The sequence below is a fragment of the Oncorhynchus nerka genome, linkage group LG10 (genome assembly GCF_034236695.1).
Source record: "Oncorhynchus nerka isolate Pitt River linkage group LG10, Oner_Uvic_2.0, whole genome shotgun sequence".
Taxonomy (NCBI): domain Eukaryota; kingdom Metazoa; phylum Chordata; class Actinopteri; order Salmoniformes; family Salmonidae; genus Oncorhynchus; species Oncorhynchus nerka.
Window position 1 is genome coordinate 69,519,091 of NC_088405.1, and position 15,610 is coordinate 69,534,700.

Genomic DNA, 15,610 nt, shown 5'->3' on the forward strand with positions numbered 1-15,610 from the left:
TTCTTCTGTTAGGCTTCATTACTTTGTTTCAGGCCAAGTGCAACTTAAAAAAGCTAAACATTAAAAATGTCAAGTTATTTTTGTTGATCACAGCTGGTTTTATTGGTCTTTTGGTTTATAATTGTTCTAGTAAGTTGTGCATCTGTGGTTATTGTTATGATCCGTTTCATATAACTGACCATTTGGAATATCTGTTACTTCAAAAAGTGCTTGGATGATATTGACGTTTTTTTATGGTAATAATCAACAATCAGTTCACTTTAGAATATTCACGACTACTTAGATGCAGTCATGTACTGTAGTGTAGTTGGAAGGGGAAAACAATATTTTAGCATACATTTTCATTGGGTATTTCATTTGCACCTTGTGTTAAAAATCTGGATCCGATAATGTGGTGTGATAATGTATCTCTAGATGGCGTTATTTACCAGAATATCAAGAATGACAAAACATCAATTACCTGCGCTGGTCAGTAGTCCTACGTTGTGTGTGTAATCACTGAGCTACAGTTGAAGTCCAGCTCACCAGTTTGAGTTCTGCCTACAGACAACAACACTGAACCACAGACAGTATATTATTACATTATCACTGGTCATTATCGCGTTATCACTAATAATGTCCTCTCAGGAAGGACACTGTGAATTTAAGCCATAAGGGTAATCAACTGCTGATCACTGACCAATTCAAACAGTCCTCTGCCTCAGATTTACAGCCATGCCTAAAACTCATTATGAACTGGCCTAACTCATCAAAATGTCCTGTAGTTCTATAGGCCATAATATTCCACTCTGAACTTCAGGGAGCTAAAAGCATTGTGAAGGTTTTATCACTCATTCTGAAGTATTTCTAATGCAACCCCATCAGGTCAAATAAAAAGCCTCTCATTTCTGATGACTGCTTCAGGGTAGACGTCAGATCGTTGAAGTGATGCTGGCGTCGTGACACCCATTAGAAGTGTATAATGACCAACTGCCATCCTGTAAACCTCAGGTTATAGTGATTATTATTACCTAGTAACAGGACTATTCAGTAGATGCAGTCATACACAAGCCATTGTTTTCGACCAGAGACAGATAGATGTGCTGGTTAAGTTTAACTTTGAGTACTATCGATATTGCCAAAAAAGGCCACCTCATCGTAAGACATATGGTGCTAACTGTGTTGATTTCCTTTTCTCTGCCTTTGATTTAAAGCCATGCTCAACAGTTCAACAAGTGAATGTGCAACCGTTTGGTGTGTTATTTTCGGTGAAATCTTATTGAGACTCGGACTCTGGTTTTAATACCTGTGACATCAAAAATACAATACTATTTATCTAGAGAAATAGTCAATATAATGTGTTTGTCTGTCTGTTTAAAAGTATGTTGTATTTGTTCATTGGAAAGTCAATAAATGAAATGACTCTAGTCTTGACTTTGTTTGCATGCATTTGTTTGAGGCCACTGTCTTTGGGAGGTTGACATTACAGTAGTTCTGCTTCCTCCTCACCAGTTTCCTTACTTCAGTTCTCTTCTCAGCCCTTCCATATCCATCCATCAGTGGCAATACTCCCTCAGGCTCTCTCTGTTCATAATCTGCAGTCTAATGTCCATAAGGAAAGGATGGAGTAAACTTTGTACATACTTTTTGTTGCAGTTCGGGTGTTGTTGCGTAAAATTAGACCCAGTTATTGACTTTCACATGTGGAACTTGTACGTAATCATACACAATATCCTTCTGATCTATTGAGCAAATATTACATGGAACAGTCAATGCACTGGGCGAACATCATCATTACCTTGCTTTAGAACATCGAGTAATCTCTAAACCATTGTTCCGACAACACCCAAGTAAAATACAATGTCATGTTATTTAACACATGCGGCCAATACAACTGGTGTAGACTTTACAGTGAAATGCTTGATTACAAACCACTTAGTAAACCAATGTAATGATAAGAATCCCTGATAAGGTATAGACTACAGCCACACACACATCTGCCATCCTCTTAAATAAAACAGCGCTCTTACCTGCTACAGTATGTGTTGTGCCATATTGTACTGTGAGCATCTCTTTCCCCTTGTCTCTCTCAGGTTGTTGCGTGGCGACTCTGAGAGTTTGTCGGAATCAGACGGCAGTCCTCACTGGTGTGGCATCTCTATGACCCAGACCACCCAGACACCGCCCACCTCCTTATCAATCAACACCAACAGCAATGCTGCCTCCTCACCCTCGGAGCCCGGAGCCACCGTCAAATCCCTCATCAAGTCCTTTGACACAGCAGTACAGAGTGAGCACAGAGCATCCCTCCTTCTCACTCCTCCACACAGACCAGCAGACCTGAGTTAAAATAATATTTCAAAGTTCTTTGAGCGTTTGATTGCACCTGCTTGGAGTGCCGGGTGGGGGGATTGCACTTTTGTGACTATTCCTTTGGTTCCATTGCACTAGGCAAGTTCAATCAAGCACAGATGACTGGCCGACAGGCTGTTGAGGGGAAACATTATTGGCTTAGTAGCAGTGATAGAGAAGGAACCCTTACCAATAACATCATACTTAAACAGTCTAACCTTGGAGGACTGTTTGCTTAACAAGGTGTAAAAGATAGTCGTAGGAGTCCATGGGACATAATCATGGAATACGGTATCAATTGATCACTTCCTCATTCACTTTCCACTTAAACGTCCACCCCGTGGCTTGGCTATTGTACACTCATGTGTTGAGCATTGCAGATGGACCTGGGCCTGGACACACGGTACAGATACACTCCTCACCTAGAAGCCTTCTAAGTGGGATCCCCGTCCGCACAGCACCCGCAGCTGCAGTCTCCCCCATTCAGGTACAGTACAGGTCCTCTTCAGTATGCACTACAATATCAACCAATGTGTTATAACAGTTTGTTACCGAATTATCTATAAACTAATAATTAATCATTTATAAACTAGCTACTTGATACCTTTATAAAGCCATTAAGTAAAGTATGTCTGGGACATGAATTGGACTGTTAAAAGTCTGTTTTGTTTTGGATAGAGGCATTTGTCTATCAAACCACTCTCAAAGACACTGGAGAAAAGGATCAACCATGGAGATTTCTCTCATCCAGGTAAGTGACACACTCCGTAGAGAAAGAAAGTACAGATGTACTGTATGATCTTAGTTTGAGCCAGGTTGCTACAGCAGGAAAAGAATCCTGCAGCAACAGGAAAAGTGTATTATAATTATTGGAAATTTTGCAAGGGTTTATACATTTTAAGTTAGGGCAAATTAAGTCTGAAATGTAAAGTGGAAGTTACAAAGTTTGTAAGCCTTTTTAAACCTTGAATACACTACAAGTTAGCATTCTCAACAACAAAAGAGTGATCAAATTAAGATCCTACATCTGTAGAAACAGTATCAGAGTATAGATCTAACTAATCCTGCAGACAGCAGTCCCATCTTTTTGATGAAGTGCATTGTGACTGAACATTAGCTTTGAATGACTCATTGCTCTGACCAAGGATTGGCCAATGACTCAAACTCAAATGTCTACTCTGATTAGCCTAGTTTTTTTGTTCAGTTGAAACAGTGCATGTTTAGTTGGAACCACAGCTGCATTATGTTACTTGAGTAAAGAAACGGGAGAATATGTGAACATTTTCTTTCATCTCCCTTTTGGGGATTGAACTTTGAGAAACTAGAGTTTATTTTGCCAAATGACAGCAAAAAGGAGAGCACATTATGTAGTTCTACTACACCCAAACAATTTAATCACCAACTATACCACTGCATAATACAACCTAATTTGGTATTTGGCCTTGTTCTTTTATGTTCAGATCAGTAGTATTCTGTGGGCCAGAGAGATTTCAGGGGGAGGAAGAGACCATGGCCTTCCAGTGAAATATGTGCTTTCTCTCACTGTCCACGTCTCCCTTCCTCCCTGTTTCCTGATGTTGTGTTTCCCAGATAAGTACGGGGGCTCTGGGGATGAGCTGAAGCCCAGCAGCCTTATGAGGAAGAGTCCTTCCCTGGAGTCGGTCATCAAGTCCCCAGCAACCCTCAGCAGCTGCAGCCACTACATGAGCTACAACAGGAACAACAGCAAGCTCAGGTGGGCCCTCCATCCTGGAGACACACTCAGAGGCACTCTGGCACAAAAACTAATACACACGTATGTACACTACCTTTCAAAAGTTTGGGGTCACTTAGAAATGTCCTTGTTTTTGAAAGAAAAACACGTTTTTTTTGTCCATTAAAAAACATCAAATTGATCAGAAATACAGTGTAGACATTGTTAATGTTGTAAATGACTATTGTAGCTGGAAACAGCTGATTTTTTATGGAATATCTACATAGGGGTACAGAGGCCCATTATCAGCAACCATCACTCCTGTGTTCCAATGGCATGTAGTGTTAGCTTATCCAAGTTTATAATTTTAAAAGGCTAATTGATCATTATAAAACCCTTTTGCAATTATGTTAGCACAGCTGAAAACTGTTGTTCTGATTAAAGAAGCAATAAAACTGGCCTTTGTTAGACTAGTTGAGTATCTGGAGCATCAGCATGTGTGGGTTCGATTACAGGCTCAAAATGGCCAGAAACAAAGAACTTCCTTCTGAAACTCGTTAGTCTATTCTGTTCTGAGAAATGAAGGCTATTCCATTCAAGAAATTGCCAAGAAATTGAAGATCTCGTACAACGCTGTGTACTACTCCCTTCACAGAACAGTGCAAATGGTCTCTAACCAAAATAGAAAGAGTGGGAGGCCCCGGTGCACAACTGCGTAAGAGGACAAGTACATTAGAGTGTCTAGTTTGAGAAACACACGCCTCACAAGTCCTCAACTGGCAGCCTCATTAAATAGTACCCGCAAAACACCAGTCTCAACGTCAACAGTGAAGAGGCAACTCCGGGATGCTGGCCTTCTAGGCAACATCCCAGATGCTTTTCTTTTCAAAAGCAAGGACATTTCTAAGTGACCCGAAACTTTTGAACGGTAGTGTACCTGTGCTTGTGCAGACTTTAGTTAACAGTACTGTTCTTGCTACTACAAAGTAAAGTACGAATACAGAGAAAGTATTATAGAGAAAGAAAGCTCACAACTCCAGAGACTTTCATGAATCACCTGTAACATTACACATCACCACCGTTCTATACACATAGAGTAGATGACACACACTTACACACCCCTACACACATTCATACCGATAGATCTTAACAGTATACTCAGTGACACAGTTTCAACTGAATTCGATTCACTGTTAGATCAGTGATGAACTGGGAGAGGATTACAGTAGGGTCACTGAACATATCTGTATATATCACCTGATTGCCCCAGTTTTTACTGACTGCCATTGTTTATCTTGAGCTAATGACAAAGATGCATAATTAATGTGATATCGAGGGTGACCCAATGTTCTACTATTAAAATCTCATCACACACAACACACACACACTAGATTGTGCATGTGAAAATGTTTGTTGCTCCTTGTTATTGTTTTCTCCACAGTATGTCACTCCAGTGAATTCATACACAGGCTTTTCGACAGCAACATTTGCTAAGACAATTCCCGACTCCCCAAGCTACAGTATGTTGTGACTCACAGCATGTGTTTCATGTTGACCATGTTGCTAAGTGAGAGCAATGACCAGGGTGTCTCCTGATGTTCCCATGGCCACAGAGACTACTCTTCTCTGATTAGCTTTCATTATGACAGCCCAGGGGATCACATCAGCTCCAGGGTGGTGTGTGTGTGTGTGTGTGTGTGTGTGTGTGTGTGTGTGTGTGTGTGTGTGTGTGTGTGTGTGTGTGTGTGTGTGCGTGCGCGAGAGCGTGCGTGCGTGTATTTGAATGCACGTGTGTGTGTATGTGAGGCTGATGTAAGGTTGCTGGTTTTATGAGGATACACGTCCCCACACACAGGTCAGATGTCATAACATTACTGTTGTTTCCTTCTCCGTCCATGGCTGTGGTGTCTGTCCCTGGTGTCAGTGTGGAAAGAAAGGACCCCTTGGCTGCACTGGCGCGGGAGTACGGGGGTTCTAAGAGGAACGCGCTACTGAAGTGGTGCCAGATGAAAACAGAAGGCTATCCGGTAAGGGCCCTGGGTCAGAGACTCAAATCATAACCTCATCTTCCTCTCTCTCACTCGCTCTCCCGTTCTCCTTTCTCTCTCACTCGTTCTCTCTTTTCCTATCTCGCTCTCTCTAGATTTCAGGCACCCAAAAATTGCATACATTATAGAGGCCATACTGTGCAGTGAATGTTCCTTCAATCCAAGGTTTGGTGGGTAACACTTTAGTATAGAGAAGCCATCTTAAAGATGGAGACTTCTAAGTATTTTTTAAACCTCCCGCATTGGGCTGGATGTGTCAATGTGTAGTTTATATAGTACATACATAATCTATGAGCAGAATTACTGTCACCTCAATTAGCCACAAAATCCCTAGTTTGAAAACAACTGTTTGGCATGCCCCCTAGCAATTCAAGTTCAACCAATAAACTTCAGGCCCTCGCCATATGGGGGGTGACAGCTAGCAAGATGCACATGATGCACCCACAGCAGTCCGAGAGAGCGAGAGTAATGACGCCGTGCACATATCTACACATATTTGACGTAGTACTCAATTTTCAGGGTCCACTTTTGGCTCGTAAGCGCTACTTTGAGAACTACTGGCTAAAAAGTATACGAAAGTATCCGAGAATTCCTTTACAGTACTATGTCCTTATTAGTCTCACATTGAGACAGCTTACTAAGAATCTCTTGGTTTTATAACTTGCTCTTTATTAAATACTGTTATGACTAACAATGGGGTTCTTAAGATTGGCCAGTAACACATGACTTTTTGAGGTTTTAGGCTGTTTTGACATAATAGCTTGCTGTGTTTATAGACAAACCATCGCCTCACCTGTCCTCACTGTGTGCCTATAAGATGATATCATCAATGTCAGCTCAAAGAATACAGTGGAATTGATCAAATCAAATCAAAGTGTATTGGTCACCCACACAGATTTGCAGATCTAAACAAGAAATAAAAAAATAACAATCCAAGTAAAGTAAGCATGTATGAGAATCCAGAATGTAAATATGTGGTGTGTATAGACCGTATATAATTTGGAGGGAAATAGTAGATATATTAGGATGAGCTATGTTGAGAATACAGTATATACATACACAGTGTGTAAACAACAGTATATAAACTAAATATGAGGTGACCAGCGTGCAATGACTCTATTAACATGGGGCATTAGTCTCAAGGTGCAGTGCCGGACGGTAGTCGGCTGGTGACAGTGACTAAGGTGCCAGGCAGAGTACCAGGCGGTGATGCAGCCCGACAGAATGGTCTCAATGGTGTATTTGTAGAATTTTGTGAGAGTCTTAGGGGCCATGACAAATTTCTTCAGCCACCTGAGGTTGAAGAGGCGATGTTGTGCCTTCTTCACCACGGTGTTGGTGTGGTGGCACCATTTCAAGTCCTCAGTGATGTGCTCGCCTAGGAACTTGAAGCTTTTGACCCTCTCCACTGTAGCCCCGTCGATGAGGATGGGGGCGGGCTCTCTCTCTCCTGTAGTCCACAAGTCAACGATCAGCTCCTGAGTTCCATGATCACCTGATGTGTGTCTACGGAACTGGCGTGTAAACGCAAGTGTGTGTGTGTGTGTGTGTGTGTGTGCGCGCTTGTGTGAATTTGTGTGCACGTGTGTGTCTGAGCAGACATGTAAGTGATAGCGTGCATGAGCGTGAATATGTGTGTTCCCTTTCTAGGCCCTGTGTCCAACGTCCATTGCACTCACATTCACCTGGCTTAGCCTTCCGCTAATAGCCAGTTTTAGGAGCCCATTAAGCCCAGTGGCATTAGTACTGGGTCTCTGTGATGTGATCCATGTGTGAGGGCCAGTGTGCCGTGCCAGGCCAGCTAATGTAGCTAACACTCTCAGAGGGGATATTGGTTTGAGCCGGTAAACAAAAGCTAAGGAATGAGGTTGGGGGTCTGCCTGGTCTCTGCACCATTCTGTTCTCCCTCTTAGCTACATTCCATCGCAGTATGGGGTGTGCTAGCTAGCTTACAGTAGCACCAAGTCTGCAACTGAAATAGCACCCTAGGGAATAGTCCAGGGGTTTGACTTCAGTCAATTGACAGACTACTGTACCTTGCTCGACCAAGCAGAGAGCCTTAGGGCAATACGTGTGTTAAGACAAGTTTAAAGGTGACTTTACGGCAAAACATGTCCTAGCTTTACTTACGTCTGATAAATGGTCCCTGATAAATGGTCAGAAATGATTGGCTGAGTTTTCAGATCAATTGTTCCTGTTTTCAGGCACGTTGGATTGTGAACTTTGAGTCATCCCTCCACCCTGTGCTACCTTCATGCCCTCTCCCTGGCCTGGTTGCACAGTGTTCCAGTGGTACTTTTTTTCATCATTCTGACTCCATGTCTGTGTTCCTAACACACGGCAAATCCTCTGTGATGAAAACAGGAGACCAGGAGATGAGATATCTGGTCAGCAGATAGTCTGATCTTGATAGAGACTAGTGAACGTTAGAGTAGATTAGTTTCTTCCTCTAGCACACAAACTGCATCTGAATGGGCTCTACTATACTGTACACTGGCTGTTGTATTTTCACCTATGATCTCCTTTAACTGGGAGATGGACATGGTCCCAATCTTGATGGAGACTTGTGACTGCTTATCTGTTTTCTGATCATTTATTTCATACACAAACTGTATCTCAATGCTTCTAGCTGTGGGGTATTGGCACCTACCAGTATTATATGATCTCTTTTTACACTCAGTAGCTCTGCTGGAGGGAATAATAATTAGCTGGTTTCTGGAATGCAATAAGAGGCTTTGGCTAATAGCTGGATGGGAATGTATTTCTGTTCATGGAATGACTAACCCTTTACACTTATGGGAATTGGCCTATATGGATAGGACTAAATTGAAATGTTTCTTACAGAATACATATGAAAAGCATATGCATAAGTATGGTAGCGATTTGACAGGAAACATTTTGGAAATGATTAGACCAAAGTTCAGGAAAAAGTTCCTGACACAGGACTGAATCCAAGCATTACACTATTGATTTATTTTATGTGCATTTTACATTTACTGTACGTTGTGCTGCATTTGTTTATAACGAAATGTCAAAATACTCTATAACATGATTACAATATTCCTGTGGGGTAGTTGGTGCAACATAAGACAATAACAAGGGTTTGAGTGAGAGGACTAACTGGTGTCTCCAAGTGACTACACACCTCTCTAAAGTGTACACTTATTAAGTAATTTCAATGCACTTTTATGACTCAAAGAAGAGTCTTCCAACTGTAAGGTACTTTTTTTGAGCTATCCTAGCTGTGTAGTTGAGGAAATAGAGCAAGCACACTTGTGTTTTTTTTGTTTGGAACACAAATTTGCATCCCCGCCATTACACAATTACTGTTGTGTAATTGATGGCGCCGACAGAGATGGCCGCCTCGCTTCGCGTTCCTAGGAAACTATGCAGTATTTTGTTTTTTTACGTGTTATTTCTTACATTGTTACCCCAGGAAATCTTAGGTTTTATTACATACAGTCGGGAGGAACTATTGGAGAAACAAGCATCTCTCTGGTAAGAAGAAGGGCGGGGGTGTATGCCTTATGATTAATGAGACGTGTTGTGATCATAACAACATACAGGAACTCAAGTCCTTTTGTTCACCTGACCTAGAATTCCTTACAATCAAATGCCGACCGCATTATCTACCAAGAGAATTCTCTTCGATCATAATCACAGTCGTGTATATTCCTCCCCAAGCAGACACATTGACGGCCTTGAAAGAAATTAATTTGACTCTATGTAAACTGGAAACCACATATCCTGAGTCTGCATTTATTGTAGCTGGGGATTTTAACAAGGCTAATCTGAAAACAAGGCTCCCTAAATTTTATCAGCATATCGATTGCGCGACCCGGGCTGGCAAAACCCTGGATCATTCCACGACGCATATAAAGCCCTCCCCCGCCCCCCTTTCGGAAAAGCTGACCACAACTCCATTTTGTTGCTCCCAGGCTATAGACAGAAACTAAAACAGGAAGCACTCGTGCTCAGGTCTGTTCAACGCTGGTCCGACCAATCAGATTCCACGCTTCAAGATTGCTTCGATCACGTGGACTGGGATACGTTCCGCATGGCGTCAAACAACAACATTGATGAATACGCTGATTCGGTGAGCAAGTTTATTAGCAAGTGCATCGGTGATGCTGTACCCACAGCATCTATTAAAACATTCCCCAACCAGAAACCGTGGATTGATGGCAGCATTCGCGCAAAACTGAAGGCGCAAACCACTGCTTTTAATGATGCCAAGGCAACCAGAAACATGACCGAATACAAACAGTGTAGCTATTCCCTCTGCAAGGCAATCAAACAAGCTAAGCGTCAGTATAGAGACAAAGTAGAGTCGCAATTCAACGACTCAGAAACGAGAGGTATGTGGCAGGGTCTACAGTCAATCACGGACTACAAAAGGAAAACCAGCCCCGTCGCGGACCACGATGTCTTGCTCCCAGACAAATTAAACAACTTCTTTGCTCTCTTTGAGGATAATACAGTGCCAGACGGCAGTCCCAGCCGTGTCCTCAGAGCATGCGCAGACCAGCTGGCTGGTGTGTTTACGGACATATTCAATCAATCCTTATCCCAGTATGCTGTTCCCACATGCTTCAAGAGGGCCACCATTGTTCCTGTTCCCAAGACAGCTAAGGTAACTGAGCTAAATGACTACCACCCCGTAGCACTCATTTCTGTCATCATGAAGTGCTTTGAGAGACTAATCAAGGACCATATCACCTCCACCCTACCTGACACCCTAGACCCACTCCAATTTTCTTACCGCCCCAATAGGTCCACAGACGACGCAATCGCAATCACACTGCACACTGCCCTAACTCATCTGGACAAGAGGAATACTTATGTAAGAATGCTGTTCATCGACTACAGCTCAGCATTTAACACCATAGTACCCTCCAAACTCGTCACCCTGGGTCTCGACCCCGCCCTGTGCAACTGGGTCCTGGACTTCCTGATGGGCTGCCCCCAGGTGGTGAGGGTAGGTAACAACATCTCCACCCCGCTGATCCTCAACACTGGGGCCCCACAGGGGTGTGTTCTCAGCCCTCTCCTGTACTCCCTGTTTACCCATGACTGCGTGGCCATGCACGCCCCCAACTCAATCATCAAGTTTGCAGACGACACTACAGTGGTAGGCTTGATTACCAACAACGACGAGACGGCCTACAGCAGCGCCTCTTCAACATCAGGAGGCTGAAGGAATTCGGCTTGTCACCAAAAACACTAACAAACTTTTACAGATGCACAATGGAGAGCATCCTGACGGGCTGTATCACCGCCTGGTACGGCAACTGCTCATCCCACAACTGCAAGGCTCTCCAGAGGATAGTGAGGTCTGCACAACGCATCACCGGGGGCAAACTACCTGCCCTCCAGGGCACCTACACCACCCGATGTCACTGGAAGGCCAAATAGATCATCAAGTACAACAACCACCCGAGCCACTGCCTGTTCACCCTGCTATCATCCAGAAGGCGAGATCAGTACAGGCGCATCAAAGTGGGGACCGAGAGACTGAAAAACAACTTCTATCTCTAGTCCATCAGACTGTTAAACAGCCATCACTAACATTGAGTGGCTGCTGCCAACACACTGACTCAACTCTAGCCACTTTAATAATGGAAAATTGATGTAGTACATGTATCACTAGCCACTTTATTAAACAATGCCACTCTATATAATGTTTAAATACCCTACATTACTCATCTCATATGTATATACTGTACTCTATACCATGCCATCACTCATTCATATATTTGTATGTACATATTCTTATTCATTCCTTTACACTTGTGTGTATAAGGTAGTTGTTGTGAAATTGTTAGTTTAGATTACTTGTTAGATATTACTGCATGGACGGAACTAGAAGCACAAGCATTTCGCTACACTCGCATTAACATCTGCTAACCACGTGTATGTGACAAATCAAATTACGCAATCCAAAAACGTTCCGTTAGAAATTGCAATCTGGGTCAGGTGGGCATGATTTCAAAGCTTCTATTGCCAACATGACTAGCTAATTTATAAAATTATCAGGATAAGGTAAGACCCAGATGCAGACCGTGTCAAAGTAACAATGTTTATTACAGCAATAGGGGCAAAGGTACAGGATGGCAGGCAGGTTCAGGGTCAGGTCAGGCAGAGGTTGGTAATCCAGAGACGGGGCAAAGGTATAGGATGGCAGTCAGGGTCAGGGGCAGGCAGAGTGGTCACGCAGGTCGGACTCAGGGTCAGGACAGGCAAGGCTCAAAACCAGGAGGACGAGAAAAGAGAGACTTGGGAAAAGCAGAAGCTGATACAAAAAACACTGGTTGACTTGACGAACTGGCAACAGACAGAGAACACAGGTGTAAGTACCCAGGGGATAATGGGGAAGATGAGCGACACCTGGAGGGGGGGTATAGGTATAGACAAGCACAAGGACAGGTGAAACAGACCAGGACGTGACAAAAATACGATCTTAGGCTTTCACAAGGTAATTCAGAGAAACAGATCTTAATTTTAGTCCGCATAGAAAGGAGTAATGAGTGCATTCAGGTGCGTGTGCAGCAGCGAACATAATTTATAGACAAACATAAGCTTATTCTGTTCAGAGCAGCCCAGGCTATGATGCCATGTCATCTTGTACATTTAACATAGTGATTATAAATGTTGACACTGTACAGATGTAGGATCTTAGTTTGATCACTATTTTGTTGCTGAGAATTGTCCTGCATTTTCTGTCATGTCTTGAAACACCTTGGAGGACATAAATCCACTATCAGACATCAAGATATCACCTTGCCAGTTGCTAGACACTTTATAGAACAAAATCATTATATTAATTAATTGCATTGCGTCGGGATCTAAAAAGTTCATCCACCACGTAGAGAAGGTGATTACGACAACAAATGACTCCAAAGAGAAGCCATGTGGATATACTGTATAAATTAAGTTCTGTATCTCCACACGGGTTAAACAAAGAACTAGATTTCACCTCCTTCCTATGTTTTACAAGAACACTGTCCATATCAGATTTTGCATATTGTTTGTGAGTCAGTCCCACACATTTATGAATGGCTTAGCCTGATGTCCTTTGTGGTAAGCTGTTTCGTGAATTGGTATAATGTATCCAAGTGAGCAGACACCTAAGTCAAATGATTCATGAATTGCCCTTCGTGCCCGCTGCCTTAGCCGATAATTCTGTATTTCTTGGTGACTAACTTGTATACAGGTAGCCCAGAAAAGCCACATCCCTGATTGGAAGATGAGTGACAACCCTGATTAGAAGCACCTGCTGCTCATCGGTTGTTCCTTAAAATTGCTGTTTTGAATTAAAATGAAATTGTACCTACACACTGAAGAAGGCTGCAAATCCGAAACGTCTGTGTACGCTATCCCTGATGCATTGAAAATAATATAAAAATCTAAAACTGAAGTAAGCAACGTCTAGCAACGTCTTTTTGAGTGCGGACACATTACACCTTTTGTTTGTCAGAATTTAGGGGTTTAAAGCACCAGCCAAGCCTCTGGGAGAGCGCGATGGTCCCCTTTCGATCACTTTAAAATGTCTGTTGTCGGAAGAAGGAGAAGACCAAGGTGCAGCGTGGTAAGTATTCATAATATCTTTTAATCAATACTTGAACAAAAAAACAACAAAACAACAAACGAACAGTTCTGCAAGGTGCAATACACAAAACAGAAAACAACTACCCACAAACACCAGGTGGGAACAGGCTACCTAAGTATGGTTCCCAATCAGAGACAACTATTGACAGCTGCCTCTGATTGGGAACCATACCAGGCCAAACACATAGAACTATAACACACAGAACAAACATAGAATGCCCGCCCTGACCAAACTAAAATAGAGACATAATAAAGGAACTAAGGTCAGCACGTGACAGTCAGACTTTATTTGCCCTAACGAAAAATGGATTAACCCTTAAACAAAGTGTCCATGAATTATAATAATTCACATTTCCTTTTGGTGCAAGGTTATTTTCCTGGTCTAGCAAACGGTTTCAAATTATTATCCTACATCTGTATATGACATGAGTTTTACGATATGGAAATGTGAAGTGTACATTTGGACTCACGGGTGTTTGGCTTTCTTGTATGACATCAAATCAGTATTTTAAAATACGTCTCATCTTTTAAAATAGATCGAGTCCTCTTAATTTACATATTTCCCTCACTCAGACAACAAAACATTTGCAAAAGTTGCCCAATATCGGGAGGGATGGGAGGAAACTTCTTGTCACGTGAGGTGCTCAAGTTCAGAACAACTGTCAGTCAAACCCATACAGATAGAGAGCTGTGAAGCGCAGAACCTGAACTCTGATGACATTCATAGCATGTTACTTGTACAGCCACTGCGTTCCAATTTATGCTCTTATCAGCATCCAAATCTGCCATTTTCAACCCGTATACGGGTATGAGTGTAAAGGGTTAACATTGAGTGGTGCATAATTCTGCAGACACATCTATTGTTTTTGTGTCAGGACAACAGCCATTCATGTCTAAATCATTCATTAATTGATTCATTTGATTTCTTCGGCATCATTTTCAAGCTCTAAAATTACATTCCAGTACTAGGAACGGATATGGCCACAGGCCTCCTCTGAGCACATGTTGGTCTGCCTGGTGAAAGGAAAAGGTTACTGCTAGAGCTGTGCCACAAATTAAGCTTAATATCAGGCCAGTAAAGGTCAGAGCAGACAACCAACGGTGTTCCACCATCATGGCGGACCGGGCCTGGTCCAACAGCGGCCCACTAATTACCTGCTAATGTCTGGAGACATACAGTCCTGTCACAGTCAAACACCTCTCCTTAAGGCTGCTGGCTAACCAGGCTGAGGCAACGGTGTTGATAGTGTTACACAGAATGGGAGGTTGGGCAGTTGAGATCACCCTCCTCTTTCTACCTAACCGTCATTCTGGCTTGATAAAGGTTAGAGGGGGTTTATAAATCTTTCAACAGATTCTGATTCCCAGATCCCAGACTGTAACTTTAAAGGTTAGTGGGGTTTATACCTTTCAGTTTCAACAGATTCCAGTGTATTGTTCTGTAGGATACCTCTTTTGCTCCATTTAGTAAGGTGGGTCTTGAGGCGATATTTCCCTACTAACAGGACTGTAAAATCGGTAATTCATGTTTTCAGAGTTGAAGAGGTATATTGAATCTGCTGTGTGTGTGTGTGTGTGTGTGTGTGTGTGTGTGTGTGTGCGTGTGTGTGCGTGCGTGTGTGTGTGTGTGTGTGTGTTCATCTGAGGTAGGTGTCAGAAACTGTTATATATTACCTCATCTGTCTGTGTTGCCGGAATGGCCTCTCTCTCAGACAGCCCCTCCCCCTGGCCAGAGTGGAGGGGAGGGGTCAGCTCTCTCTCAGACAGCCCCTCCTTTTTTTATTATACCAAAGCCGTATTGTTATAAGGCCTGTGGTCAAACAAGACTAATTAAACTGAGATGGAAAAACAGGCACCACTGTAATGAATAGGGGGATTATTTCCCGTTTAAAATTAAAACCACTAAATACAATGTGTGTCCCAAATGGCA

General features: G+C 42.7%; 1 protein-coding gene across 4 annotated transcripts in view; it reads left to right on the forward strand.

The window, feature by feature from the left end:
- LOC115135920 (cytospin-B-like) overlaps positions 1–15,610 on the forward strand; it is a 192,209-nt gene that overhangs the window by 139,125 nt on the left and 37,474 nt on the right. For all 4 annotated transcript variants that reach the window (XM_029671133.1, XM_029671132.2, XM_065023706.1 and 1 more), the window contains 5 exons: positions 2,073–2,269; positions 2,712–2,818; positions 3,010–3,082; positions 3,922–4,066; positions 5,949–6,051. In XM_029671133.1, the coding sequence (XP_029526993.1) occupies positions 2,073–2,269; positions 2,712–2,818; positions 3,010–3,082; positions 3,922–4,066; positions 5,949–6,051 (625 nt within the window). The remainder of the gene's footprint in view (positions 1–2,072; positions 2,270–2,711; positions 2,819–3,009; positions 3,083–3,921; positions 4,067–5,948; positions 6,052–15,610) is intronic.